This window comes from Pongo pygmaeus, chromosome 9, assembly GCF_028885625.2.
Source record: "Pongo pygmaeus isolate AG05252 chromosome 9, NHGRI_mPonPyg2-v2.0_pri, whole genome shotgun sequence".
In the NCBI taxonomy this organism is placed as follows: domain Eukaryota; kingdom Metazoa; phylum Chordata; class Mammalia; order Primates; family Hominidae; genus Pongo; species Pongo pygmaeus.
Window position 1 is genome coordinate 38,112,082 of NC_072382.2, and position 14,161 is coordinate 38,126,242.

General features: G+C 36.3%; 1 protein-coding gene across 1 annotated transcript in view; it reads right to left on the reverse strand.

Moving 5' to 3' along the window:
- Window positions 1–1,529: 1,529 nt before the first annotated feature.
- LOC129008784 (elongation factor 1-alpha 1-like) overlaps window positions 1,530–14,161 on the reverse strand; it is a 44,372-nt gene continuing 31,740 nt past the window's right edge. The window contains exon 2 of the mRNA XM_054441095.2: window positions 1,530–3,248. Within this exon, the coding sequence (XP_054297070.2) occupies window positions 2,246–2,893 (648 nt within the window). The 5' untranslated portion in view covers window positions 2,894–3,248 and the 3' untranslated portion in view covers window positions 1,530–2,245. The remainder of the gene's footprint in view (window positions 3,249–14,161) is intronic.

The following is a 14,161-nucleotide window of genomic DNA, read 5'->3' on the forward strand; positions in this document are numbered from 1 at the left end:
GAAAGATAAACATAGTATATCTTATTGAAGAAAAATAGTTTACAATGTAATATTATTGTTCAATCCAGTTTTGTAAATAAAAAAGATACATTTGCATAAATGAAAGGATAGAATGATATAAGCAAAAATAAAATGTTAGTAGCAAGTATTTTTCAATACACGTATGAACACAGATTTATTTTTATTCATATCTATATTTGAAAATTTTAAATAAAAAGTCATATTACAATTATAATAAGAAAATTAAATTTTTAAGTGAGAAAAAAGAACTGATTGAGTAGCAGAAAGGTTATAAGTTTAGGTTTTTAAGATATAAATTGTTAGTATGATGTATTTGTCCCTTTTTATAAGTATACATATACTGTTTCAATTGCAGTAATTATACACTAAGCCATCTAGCTTCAGAGTATACTAACATACATTTAAAATTGTAATGTTATAAAAAAAAAGGAGAAAATGGAGATACAGCATCACTTATTAGCATTTGACCCTATTTAATTAAAACTTGCAGGTACGCCACAAATATCCCATATACTTATGTATGTATAATTTTTAATTGGAAATACATTTCTGAATTCCTCATCCTCTGTTTGAAGCAATTGTCCAGGTTTCTAATTGTCTAGATCTATTTTCTTTCTTTTTACTCATCTAAGTCTGGGTACAATTTTTAGACATGGCTCCTCCTTCGCATCTCAGTGGCTTATTGGTTGGCATCCTAAGCAATGAGAAAAGCATAAGCAAGGCATCTACTATTGGAGAAAATTGAGTGAGGAAACAATCATATTTGGTTGTTTGGATTAAGGGTTGATGTGGGGATAGGGTAAAGGATAGATCTGAAGGAAGATCCTAACTCAATTTGTTCCATTACTTTCATAATAAGATCCAAAGTGAGAAGAACCATGGCTTATTAATATCCACATCATGGACCATCTGAGTTTGGATCTTATCATTAAAGTAACAGGTTTAATCCTCAGAGTAATTAGATCCTATTCATTTTCTACGAATATCATGTTGGCTACAGCAAGGAGAATCCTTTGATGACTGAACTGAGGAGAACCTAAGGCTATTGTCTTAGTTCATTAGGGCTTTTATAGCAAGAATACATACACCGAGTGGTTAATAAACAACAGATATTTATTCCTCCCACTGTGGAGGCAGGGAAGTCTATGATCAAGGCACTGACAGGTGCAATCAATGTCTGATGAGGACCCTGTTTCTGGTTCATAGATGGTGCCTTCCAGCTGTGTACTCACATGATGGAAAGGATGGGCCAGTTCTCTAGGGATGCTTTTATAAAGGCACTAATCTCAATCGTGAGTGTTCTACCCTCATGACCTAATCATCTCCCAAAGGCCACACTTCCTAATATCAGCGTGAAAGTTAGAATTTCAACATATGAATTACAGGGGCAAGGTGGGGAATGGGCACAAACATTCAAACATAGAAGCTATTATTTAAATGTAACTTGGAAATAACTGGACCCTTTTAAAGCAATAAAGATTGAGGCAAGGATATAGATACCAGTGAAATTAAGAAGTGTAATGATATGCTTTTGCAACCCACCTGATGTGAGATGATGAAGGAGAAATTTAGATAAAATTGCCAGTCATCTGGCTTAGGTAAATAGTGTGGATAAATGGAAGAAAATCTTTCCATAGTCTAACCATTTTATACATATAATTTTTAAATGATTTAGTATTACATACCCTCTTGATTTTTGCCTCTAACTTTTGCTAACGCCCAAAACTTTGTATATTTCAGTATCTACTTCATTTATAAAGAAAGCAAATAAAATAGACTAACCAATTGTACAATATTTGTGCTCCATAAAATCTCTAAGTTATGGGTGCTTTGTAAAAAACACTTGACTTACCCCTCTTTGACTCTTCATTCACCTCCCTGGGGCAGCTACTCCAAGCTTTCTCTGTTTCTCTCAAATGCTAAATGAGAATTTCCCAAATGTTTTTTTTTCTCATTAAATTTTGTTTTAATGGTTCTTAAAACTCTGTGACAGATTTTTGGTTAAGCTGTTTCCATTAAAAAGTACCGATTTTTAAAATGAATAACTTAAAATGACCACATATCAGAAAAAACAAAATGGTCCACAAAACATTCTTTCCTTCTGAAGGTTTAACAATGCATTGTTTTAATTAATCTGTCTGTTACTATTAAATTTAAATGACCAATTGAAACACACAGTTCTGAGAACATTTTCTACCAATGACTAAGACTGGGATGGCAGGTATTAGGGATAACATTTGTTTAGCCTTCTGAGCTTTCTGAGCAGACTTGCAGACCTTGCCAGCTCCTTGGCAATACCTTGCCTTCTTGTCCCCTGCTTTGATGACACCTTTGATGACCTTGCCTTCTTGTCCACTGCTTTGATGACACCCGTAGCAACTGTTATATCACAAACAGCAAAACAACCCAGAGGAGGCCAGTCAGAGAAGTTCTCAACACACATGGGCTTGCCAGGAACCATATCAAGGATGGCAGCATCATCAGCATTTAATAATTTAGGATCATCTTCCAGCTTCTTACCAGAATTGCAATCAATCTTTTCCTTCAGCTCAGCAACCTTGCAAGCAATTTGAGTTGTGTGACAATCCAGTACAGATTCACAGTCAGCACTGATTTGGTCTGGTTGGTTCAGGATAATCACCTGAGCAGTGAGGCCAGCTGTTTCCACTGGTGGGTCATTTTTGCTATCACCAGCAACATTGCCACAATGAACATCTTTGACAGGCATATTTTTGACATTGAAGCCCACATTATCCCCAGGAAGATCTTCACTAGGAGCCTCATGGTGCATTTCAATAGACTTTACTTCAGTTTTAACATTGACTGAAGCAAAGGTGACCAGTATGCTGGGTTTGAGAACACCAGTCTCCATTCAGCCCACAGGGACAGTACCGATATCGTCAATTTTAGAGTCATCTTGGAGAGGCAGCAAAGTGGCTTGCAGTTGGATGAGGTGGTATGATGCAGTATGTTCATGCTCTGCTTTCAGTTTATCCAATACCCAGGCATACTTGAAGGAGCCCTTTTCCATCTCAGCAGTCTCTTTTTTCAGCTTTTTCAATGTTTCTTTTGTCAGTGCCACCACATGTGTATATCAGATGGCCAGCAGTGGTGGACTGGCCCAGATCTGTGTGTCCAATAATGATGATGTTGATATGACTCTATTCTTTTCCAATTTGGCTTTTAGGAGTCATCTTCAGGACACCTGTGTTCTGGCGGCAAACCCACTGCAGAAAGTCCAAATTGTTTCTATATAACACAAGTTTCAGAGGATGCTTTGTAACAAGAGTTCCATGGAAAAACAAGTTTGACAAATACCGTATACATGATGAAATATGGTGACATGCATGGCAACTTTTAGAGAAATTCTTCTGTTACAGATATTGGCTTATCTCAATGTTTTCCGAACTTACTTAATTTCAGTTCTTGTATATATATGTACATGTGTATATATGCATATGTGTATAAATATGCATGTGTATATTTAAGTGTGTCTATTGGTTAGGGTTCTCAAGATACAGAATCCATAGTACACACATACATATACATACACACATACACTCACACACATATATCCTACTGATAATGATAGGTAGATAAATGGACTGATACATAGGTAAAGAGAGATGGAGATACAGACAGAGACAGACGTAATGATTTTAAGAAATCGGCTCACTTGAGTAGGGGGCTGGCAATTCTAAAATCTGAAGACAGGCTAGCAGACAGGAAAATCAAGCAGGGGTTTTAATGTCACATTTTTGAGGCAGAATTCCTTCTCTGGAAAACTTCAGTTTTTTCTCTTTAGGTCTTCAATTCATTGAATGAGGCCTACCCACATTATTGAAGGTAATCTTGAAAGACAACTGATTGTAGATGTTAAATCCAAAAAACACCTTCATAGTAACACCTAGACAAATATTTAACCATCACTGTGTATGTGAATGTAAATAAAACTTACATCTACCTTGTGGGAACCATTATTCTGAAAAGCATACTTTGTAAAATACAACTCAAATCCAGATGCCCCTTGACAGTGAAAGTCAGCTTCACCTGTTCAGGTCGAAAACTTGCAATAGAAAGTTTTTATTTTTAATATTGTCAATCTCAAAACATTTCTCTATCTTCATATTCTCATTTTTGTTTTCTTTATATCTCTTAGGACTTACTTTTGCATTCTTTTCTATATCCTTAGAAATTTATAAAGGGAGTGACTAGTCCTACTTTTTAAAATGCTCTGATGTAAAATTTTATAAATGTTCAGCCTGAAATCTTTAACAACTAGGTTACTTTGTAGAAAAAGTTTCTTATTTTTTAACTAGGTTAAAATGCATGAGACCTACCTGATAGTCATAGCTATTTTCTATCATGTTCTATCAGAGAGCAGGATCTAGAGAGAATGGGCCACACTATGTGCAATCGTTCAGTTATTCATTCCTAATAACAAACGACTCAAAAATTTAGCAGCATAATATGACACCATTTTTTTTATACTCTGTGGTCCAGAATTCAGATTAAGCACACCAGGGGTAGTTTGACTTTGCTCCACAACATCTGGGACATGAATTGCAAAGTCTAAGAGATAGGATGACTGACATGCTATGAGTTCAAACATCTGAAGTAGGAGGATCCATATCTAAGTTGGCTTCTTCACTCACATGTATGCCCCCTGTCCTGGGGTTACCCAAAGCTTTCCTCAGCTAAATAATCTATTGACCAGAGTCACTACTCCTGAACTTTTTATGTGGCTTAGGCTTCTTACATAATGGAGCCTGACTTCTTAGATGGAACATCTCCAGAGGGAATGTCTAGAAATGAGCTTTCCAAGAGACCAAGGCAGGAGCTACATGGCCTATGATTTAGTCTCAGAAGTCATATGACATCACTGCTGACAAATCAGTCAAAACAGCCACAAGCCCTCCTGGATTCCCAGGGAGGGAACGCAAACCTTGATCTTGAAGACAAGGCAGTCAAAGAATTGAAATCTGTAATTTAAAGCTTCCACATATACTCTTCATTGGCATTAAGTCTGAGGTAAGAGTAAAGGTTAACTAAGGTGGAAATTTCAGGAAAAATAGGTTATTGTGAGATCATGAAAAGTGTAAAGATCCTGGATACTTTTAGAAAAAGGACTAGAGAGGTCTCTCAAAATAATATCTAATCTGTTCTTGTGAATGTCTTGGCCATTGAATTTTCATATGCTATAAATGGTAAAATACAGTATTACCAGCCCATCCAAAAGCCCTGAACAAGTTCACCAAATAGTACTAAAACATGCTTTAAGGAGTTCAGCATCAAATACTGCATTTAAAATGCCAATTATCAAATTATTTAACACTTAATGAACTCAGATATCTATACAGTGGGTTCCAATGTTGTAGAGTACCAGATCTGAATTAGGTTTTCTGTCTTCCCTAATTGCAAAGCTGTTTAAGAAATGTTTATATAAACAAGCAATAAGATAATATTAAAGATGCTAAAATTAAGTAAATTGAAACTGGTTGGTAGTGTCCCTAGACCTGGCAGAAGAAATACCAGAGACCCATGAAGAATAGCATCTTGGAGGAAAAGATGAGGATAACAATGATACAAACATGCTAAACACAAAGAAATAAATGATATCAACTGGAAAAGCACAACTAAGTTATGACTGCAGACAACTCAATATCCTTTTGCCTGAACTTGAGGGCAACTGAAATATTTTTCTACTGTGACCATGTGAATCCATTAGAGCTGATTTTCATTTTAGATAGTAAATATTCAATAAAACATTTGCAAATCTTTAGAATTATTTTAAAATATACATATTGAGGTATGCCTATATTAAAACCTGGTTTCCCATACCTGGGTCTTATAAGGCAACTTAGCATATATGAGTTTTGGGGCAAGATCATCTCCTAAATTTTTCATTTTAAAAATAAGAGTAGCAAGAACTTTCTCATGAGGATCCTCTTAGTGTTTCTACAATGTCTTGGCACATAGCATATGCTCATCAAATATTCCCCACTTAAGCAACTCTCTCTTCTCAGGTTTTAGTTTCCCTATTAATAAAAAGAGAGGGCCAGGCACAGTGGCTTATGCCTGTAATACCAGCACTTTGCAAGGCCGAGCCGGGCGGATCACGACGTCAGGAGATCAAGACCATCCTGACCAACATGGTGAAACCCGTCTCTGCTAAAAATACAAAAATTAGCTGGGCGTGGTTATGCGCGCCTGTAATCCCAGCTACTTAGGAGGCTGAGGCAGGAGAATCACTTGAACCCAGGAGACGGAGTTTGCAGTGAGCTGAGTTTGCGCCACTGCACTCCAACCTGGTGAGAGAGTGAGACTCCATCTCTAAATAAATAAATAAATACATAAATAAAAATAAATAAATAAATAAAAAGGAAGAACATGATGTCTAACACTTGTTCTTCCGGAGTCCACGGGAATAAAACAAAGAGGTAATTCTTGATGAGGACAGACTAGTGATGTTCAGTGGGGTGATTTTTCTGCCCTAGGAGATATTAAGTAATGTCTAGAGGCATTATTATTTATTTATTTATTTTTTAATTTTTAAGGAAGAGGATGGTGGTGCTACTGACATCTAGTGGGTAGAGGATGGGATGTGGCTAAACAGCCTGCAAAGCACAGAGCAGCCCTTACAACAAATAATTATCCAGCTCCAAATGTCAATAGTGCCGAGGTTGAAAAACCCTTGATTAGAAGGTTCTTGATAGGGAATCTTGATAACATCAAAAGCAAATTTGATTTTACAAATCTGTGATTCATTTCTATTGGCATAGTTTTCTGGTCCAAAAAAGATAAATGAATCTTGATTTGAGCCTTAGTTCTGCTTGTTTTCAGTCTCTTTCAATATCACAGCTTCAATACCTGCCACCCACCAAGAAGGCTGGTGGTGGTATGCAAAGAGGCATTAACTGAGTTCTCTTTATGTACCTATTAATTTGTGTATGAAATAGATGGAAACCAACAAGGCAGAAAATGGTTGTTAATGTACATGCCAATGTGCTTAATGATCCAGGAAACAAGTTCAACTGGGGCTTGTCAAATGAAAATTATTCCACTGGTTGACCTGTCCATAAACACAAAGAGGCTGAGAGACTGCAGAAGCCTGGCCAAATACTAACACTAGCTGAGGAATGACTTCATTAAATAAATGAATGGAAATCCCAAGCAATGAATCTTTGATAAAAATTATCTGCTCATGTGCTGGTGTAAGAAGCAACTATGCGGTTACTCTAAGCAGAACTTATTTGGAAGTACTACTGGCTCTGTGTCTTCCAGCAATTATTTGAGAAAGTACATAGGTTCAAAAAACAGGACCTGGGTTCAAATTTCACCTTTACTACTGACCAACTTCAATTTGTTACTGGGTAAAATGAGGTTAATATTAATGTGTCATGCCACACAGGGTTATTAACAATATTAAAGGATGTATTAAGTGTAGAATGCTTAGCATTTCTCATGGTTCCGGCCTATAAAAAAGAGTTAAATAAATGATACCACCTCACATATATCAGGTGCTTGATGAAAGTTAATTCCACCGTGCTCTCTCAGAAACTCTCTCCCCTCAGGACCCAAATAATTAATTTAAGATCTTCAGATGTGGCTGGAGCATTCTAAATTATGCTGAAATAAGAGATGCATTAAAATATTACTATTCAATAGTTTTTTTCTTATTTCATCTGTTGAGAAGTGTGTGGTTTTTGTTCACCCACTATGTATTGGAAAGATCCTTATTAAATAACTGAAAGAGAAGTGTTTTGTAAATTCAATTTTGTGTAGGCTCAGAGACATGATTTTATAGCACTGTACTGGCCTAGTGGAAAAAGCATAGGTTTTTAAATTCCAGAGATGAAATTTCAACTTTAGCTTCACATTTTAATTAAATCTGTGGCTGAAATTCCATAAGTTCTCTGAACATTTCACTCATAAATTGTGGATAACATTTACTTCATAGCATAATTATAAATATTATTATAGGTAATTAGAGTATTTTCTATAGTGGCAATCATAAAATATTACATGCTTTTTCTCATTGATTGCTTTGGAAAATGAAAGAAGGTTATTAAGTGTAAAACTTCTAAAATAACAAATGATCAAGTAATCAATTGATCAATTCTCTCTTCTTCTTTAGATGTATTTAAAGCATGCTCTTGGCCAAGCACAGTGGCTCATGTCTGTAATCTCAACAGTTAGGGTGACAAATCCAAGAGGATCACTTGAGGCCAGGAGTTCCAGACCAGTCTATGCCACACAACTAGACTTCGTCTCTAAGAAAAAAAAAAAAAGGAAAAAAAAAAAGATAAAAGAAAATTAGTCAGGTGTAGTGGTGTGCACCTATAGTCCTAGCTACTTGGGAAGCTGAGGCAGGAGGAACACTTGAGCCCAGGAGTTCAAAGCTGCAGTGAGCTATGATTGCATGGCTGCACTGTAGCCTGGGTGACAGAGAGAGACCTTGTCTCTATAAAAAAATTGAATAAAGTAAAATAAAATAAAATGAAGCTCTAGTTACCTCATATTTTGCAAGTTATCTACAAGATCAAAATCAATCATTGGATAAGTTTATACTATGCCAGTGTGGATAACCCATAGATTTGGTGAATCCAGAAACAGGCCCCCAAAATTCAAAAGCAAAAACATAATATCTTTGAAAAAGAGCCCATCAATTGACTAAACTTTTCACATTGCAGCCAGATGTTTTCACGTCCTAATGACCATGTTCAGTCTTGTTTACAATATTTTTTTCCTAGTCTTTTATTCAATTAATACACTGGGATGGTTTTATTTTTTTTTTCCTTTTTGATGACTTCGAAAACAAACATGGAGGTAACCATAGCAAGAAAGAAGTGATTAAAAATAAGAGAACCCACATATAAACTACAGGGTATCCCACACGAAGAACAGCAGAAAAATTCAAAATACCTCCCAAATGTGGAAGTGAGAATATGGAGGAAAGCTTTTAAATGTCTTTTTTTTTTTTTTTTTTATTTATTTTTTTTCTTTTATTATTATTATTATTATACTTTAGGTTTTATGTTACATGTGCGCAATGTGCAGGTAAGTTACATATGTATACATGTGCCATGCTGGTGCGCTGCACCCACCAACTCATTATGTTTTCTGCACATCTTAAGCCCATTTTATGCAGACACAGAGGAAAACATGGAATTTGTTTTAGATAATTGTAACCAAACATTGGCCAGGCGGGGTGGCTCACGCTTGTAATCCCAGCACTTTGGGAGGCCAAGGCGGGCGGATCACGAGGTCAGGAGATGGAGACCATCCTGGCTAACACGGTGAAAACCCGTCTCTACTAAAAATACAAAAAAAATTAGCCGGGCTTGGTGGCGGACGCCTGTAGTACCCCTACTTGGGAGGCTAAGTCAAAAGAATGGAATGAACCTGGGAGGCAGAGCTTGCAGTGAGCTGAGATCATGCCACTGTACACTAGCCTGGGTGACAGAGCGAGACTCTGTTTCAAAAAAAAAAAGTTGAGAGAGTGAGTAAGGAGCCAGTTGTTATATTCTGGCCAACAAGAGAGGTGTACAGCAGATGATGGAACATTTGCCATGTACTTTTAGGAGAGGTGCACATCAACTATGCCAAAAGAGACCTAAAATGCCCATGTGTAACTGGATCAGATTTGTTTTTTCTCATTCCTGTTTTCCTTTTCTCCCTTCCTCCCTTCTTTGCTAGATTGAGGCTGGGGAGAAGATACACAATCTGTCCCAGCATCTGTCACTCTGCCTACCCTTTGTTCATTGTTTTCTCGTTCTCCTTTAATCTTGTGACATGTAAAGCAGTTTTTTACAATTTTTTTCTGTCCTAAAAATAACTTACTTTATTAACCCAACACATTTATGTTAAATAACAGGGCCTCAGCAAAATCTCATTTCCCACTTCTGCCCTCTTATTTAAAGACATTGGAAATGAGATGGAGTAAGGATGACTGTGCTCAGAATCAGCAAATGGAATTACGTGAGCTCAAAGTCCAACAGAGCTGGTTTGAAATCCTGGATTTAATACTTAATTGTTGTGATATTTAAGCAATTTTATTAGCCCACCTAAGAGTTGGTCATCTTGTAGCAATACTTCCTTTCTCAAAATTTCATTATGATGAATTAAAAGAATGAATTTAAGTAGAGTTGTCTCATACTTATGAAAGATCAGATACTAAATTAAAAAAAAACTGTATTTACTTTGTCCAGTAATAAATGATCAACTTATTTTGTGAATCCAAAAATATTTATATCTCAATGGTAGTGGAGCTGGTCCCTGAGGAGTTGAGAAAGAGAATGGTAAGTCACCTAAGTGTGTAAGACTTAAGAAATTAACAACTCAGGTTATTTATTTTCAGGTTATATATCTTAACATTTTATTATCTATCTACATTGGTTTAGTTGTTTGCCCTAAGTGAAGATGTAAATACTATATTTTTCAATTCCCATACCACACCTCACAAAAACAGTAGAGAAATTTCTAGACATGTATAGCAGATTAAATATATATACACACACATCAACTGGCACTATATATATATATATATGCACACACATACATACATACACACATTATACACACACACACACACACATATATATACACAAACACATATATACATACACATCAACTGGCACAATGCTGCATTTGTGGAGGGAAATGTCTTTAGTAAAAGGAGTGCCTGGCTAGGTGAGTTTAAGTTGCAATAATGTATTTAAAGTACTACATATAAAAAGTATACATAAAATTTAGAGAGAAGAAGTTAAAAGAGGAGCAAGGATGGGAGAGGGTACAGTAGAAATCAGACAGGTAAATTTCCTACAAAGCAGATAGTTAATTTCTTGTGGTAGACTGATGGAGGGCATTTTATGAAAAAGAAACATTTAAGTTCTCTTTACTGCTCAAGGAAAATACTCTCCATCTCAGAACCTCAGCAGAATCTTCTATGCATCCTGTACCTTTTTTCCATGATTTACACAAACATCACAAAGAGGCCAGTTTTCACATCTGAGCTGGCACTAACCAGAAAGAAGAAAGAGCTATCTCATGCAAGTGACAGAATCCAGCAAAGTTAGTATCTCAAAACAAGAAAATATTCTGAGAACTCTTGAAGAAGATATTAGACTTCTCAGATAAAGTGAAATGCGGTCTCCAAGCCATTTTAATTAAATACTGAAAAGTCAGAGAGACCTTAGCTGGCATCTAGAATGCAGATACAATTCTTTGGGGTGGGGTGTGTGTGTGTGTGTGTGTGTGTGTGTGTGTGTGTGTGTTTTAGACATGCAGTCTTACTTTGTCCCCCAGGCTGATTTGCAGTGGCATTATCATAGCTCACTGCTGCCTCAAATTCCTGGGCTCAAATGATCCTCCCACATCAGCCTCCCCAGTAGCTGGGACTACAGGTGCACCACCATGCCCAGGTGATTTTTAAATTTTTCATAGAGATGGGATCTCTCCGTGTTGCCCAAGCTGGTCTCAAAGTCTTGGGCTCAAGCTATCATCCTGCCTTGGCCTCCCAAAGTGCTGGGATTACAGGCATGAGCCACCATGTCTGGTCTCTTGATAAGTTTTTAAAGTAGAAAATTCGTTCTTTAAAGCAAGATAATCTCATAGCAAATATGATTAGAGTCCTTAGTGACAGAGTTTTAATTCAGGAGTTCTATAAAGTCATTGGAGATGTAGATTCTTTCCATTTTTTTCTGGATGGCAACCTCAGGATGTTGGCCATTTCCTTAAAGTTTCATAATGGTTGTTCATTTTTATCAAGCATTAAAATGGCCTTTAACGTCTCTAAACCCTGAAAGAAAGATCTGAATCACTTTTGCTTTCAAGCAATATTTTACTTAAATAGAAACAGTCTAATGAATAATGTGTAATAATTGAGAAGTTCATTTTGCTTGCCCAAAGGATTGCTTTGGTACCATTTATCCAAACTTGAAAACACAAGGTTAAAAAAGTTTTCTATAACTATGAAACGTCCAAAATGTGACATTTGGTTCTCCAAAGGTAAAGATCAAAATCAAGGGAAAATATGTACTTAATACTTAGGACATTACTAAGTTTACTTGTAACTAACTTCAGGAATATTTTAATTCAGGGTCTTCTGGAGACGGAAAATAACAAAACAAAAACAAAACAAAAAGCAACCTGACAACGCATTGCTAGTCACAGTAATAAGGCCAAAGGAACACCATAGGAAACACCCCTGCAGCTTAATCAATGATCAGCCCTGGCACATAAGTCAAAGATGCACTCAATTGCTCCAAATTAGGAATAACTGACGTCAAGAACTGGCTTGATTTCTTGCTGGTTTCACACCCTGTTGCCTGCAGTGACAAAGTAATAAACAAATTCTGTTCCTCCCAAGACACAAACTTTATTTTGTGTGCTTTTTTTCTACTTGCATGCCTCCCTAATTATGCCACTGGCAAACAAATACATCCAGAGAGACTTTAACAGCAAGGTTAATCTCTATGTTGTTATTAGCTAGAGATGACAATAGTGTGGTAATTAATCTTGTATCATTCAGTTCTTATTCTCTGTGCTACTCAAAGTACATGATGTTATGTATACTACTGCACCTAATGAGAAAAATAGTTATTTCATATACAGTGGAACCAAGTATTTTATACTTTTAAGTCTTGTTTTTCTTTGACCTATAAATTCCTTTGTAATAGCTCTGTCCATATCTTTGGATATATCAATTATAAAAACAAAGTAATGATTTCTTTTTGAAATGTGACCTTTTGGGACAGCCTTTTAGTGACACCAAATGATGGTAGTTGAGGGGAAAGGGTTATGTGAGAGTCACTGAGTTTGTAGTAAGAGGGAAACAATTATAGCTTTTCCCCAAATATTTGTCTAAAATTCAATATTTAAATGTATGTCTTCCCTTCCCTTCTAGTACCTGAAGAAGAAATGCATTTAAGCCACTAATTTGATATATTTAAAAAAATCATCATGCAGCCAAAGAAATTGTATGCTAGAGGAGACAGAATAATACTGTGCTTATTTTAATAGTTACTTCTTTAATAGTTTCTCTCAAGTTGCTGAACAATATTAACCTCAGCAGGGGAATACACTGTTCCTTGTTCTTCAGGGTAGCAAGGAGGGGTTGCTTTAGGAGGGAAATTGTTGATATGAATTAAATGGAAATAGAGTGTTCCCCATAAACCATCCAGAGTGATTCCTCTTCCTACTTCTGACCTATGGAATTTAAATCACGAGCCCAGGAATCTTAGAATGGGATTATTTATCTTTGGAAGACTGATCCCATTCCCTAATTTTTGAAAGAGGTGTCTTAAGAAAAAGCATTTTGAGAAAAGACAGGAGCTAGTACAGAAGCTTGCTTGAGAGTCTGAAATGGTCTTTCTGAGAAAATGTTAAGTATTGAAAGTTAGAGTTCTAGAACAGAACTTCTGGAATATCTATCAGTTTGAAAACACTATGCAATTCTCCATATTTTTACATGACTGTTGATGATATTGAGATATTGAATGATTCTGAGTTGTCAAACTGGTTGTACTATCAGTATCTGTGACCTGTGTTTATACCCTCATCAGACTGAGCTACTTAAGGTCAGGGTTATCTCATTCATATTTATATATTTCTAAATTATTATCATTGCATATGAAACATAGCTAAATAATAATTATTTGCTGAGTGAATAAGTGTTTGAATCAGCAGGGGAAAGTTTGGTAAATGCTAAGTAGAACTTTCACGTTCAGCGTAGCTGATGTATCCCGAATCTTGGAAGGCTCAAAAGCCTTATATAACGTATGTGGAAACTCAGTCAGTGTTGACTAACCAGAATGCTTCATTACCTTGCCAGATAACAAGAGTTAGACAGATTTTGCAAACTGGTGACCCACATGCTACATTTGGCCACAGGCATGTTTTGTTTGGCCTAGAGAAGCTTTTTAAAAATTTCAAAGTAGTTGCCAACATGTAAAAATTGGTAGTTTTCACATTTTGAAGATCCAGATTTCCTAGTTCTCTTGGAAAACTCAGAATAACTGGCAGTGCTGGGCAATGTTTCTCCATAGCAATAGTTGCCTGGAGCCCCAAGACTACCTCACAGTTGAGATGGGTCATGAGACCCCAAGTTCTCCATAGCCTCGTTCTGGCAGGCACTCCT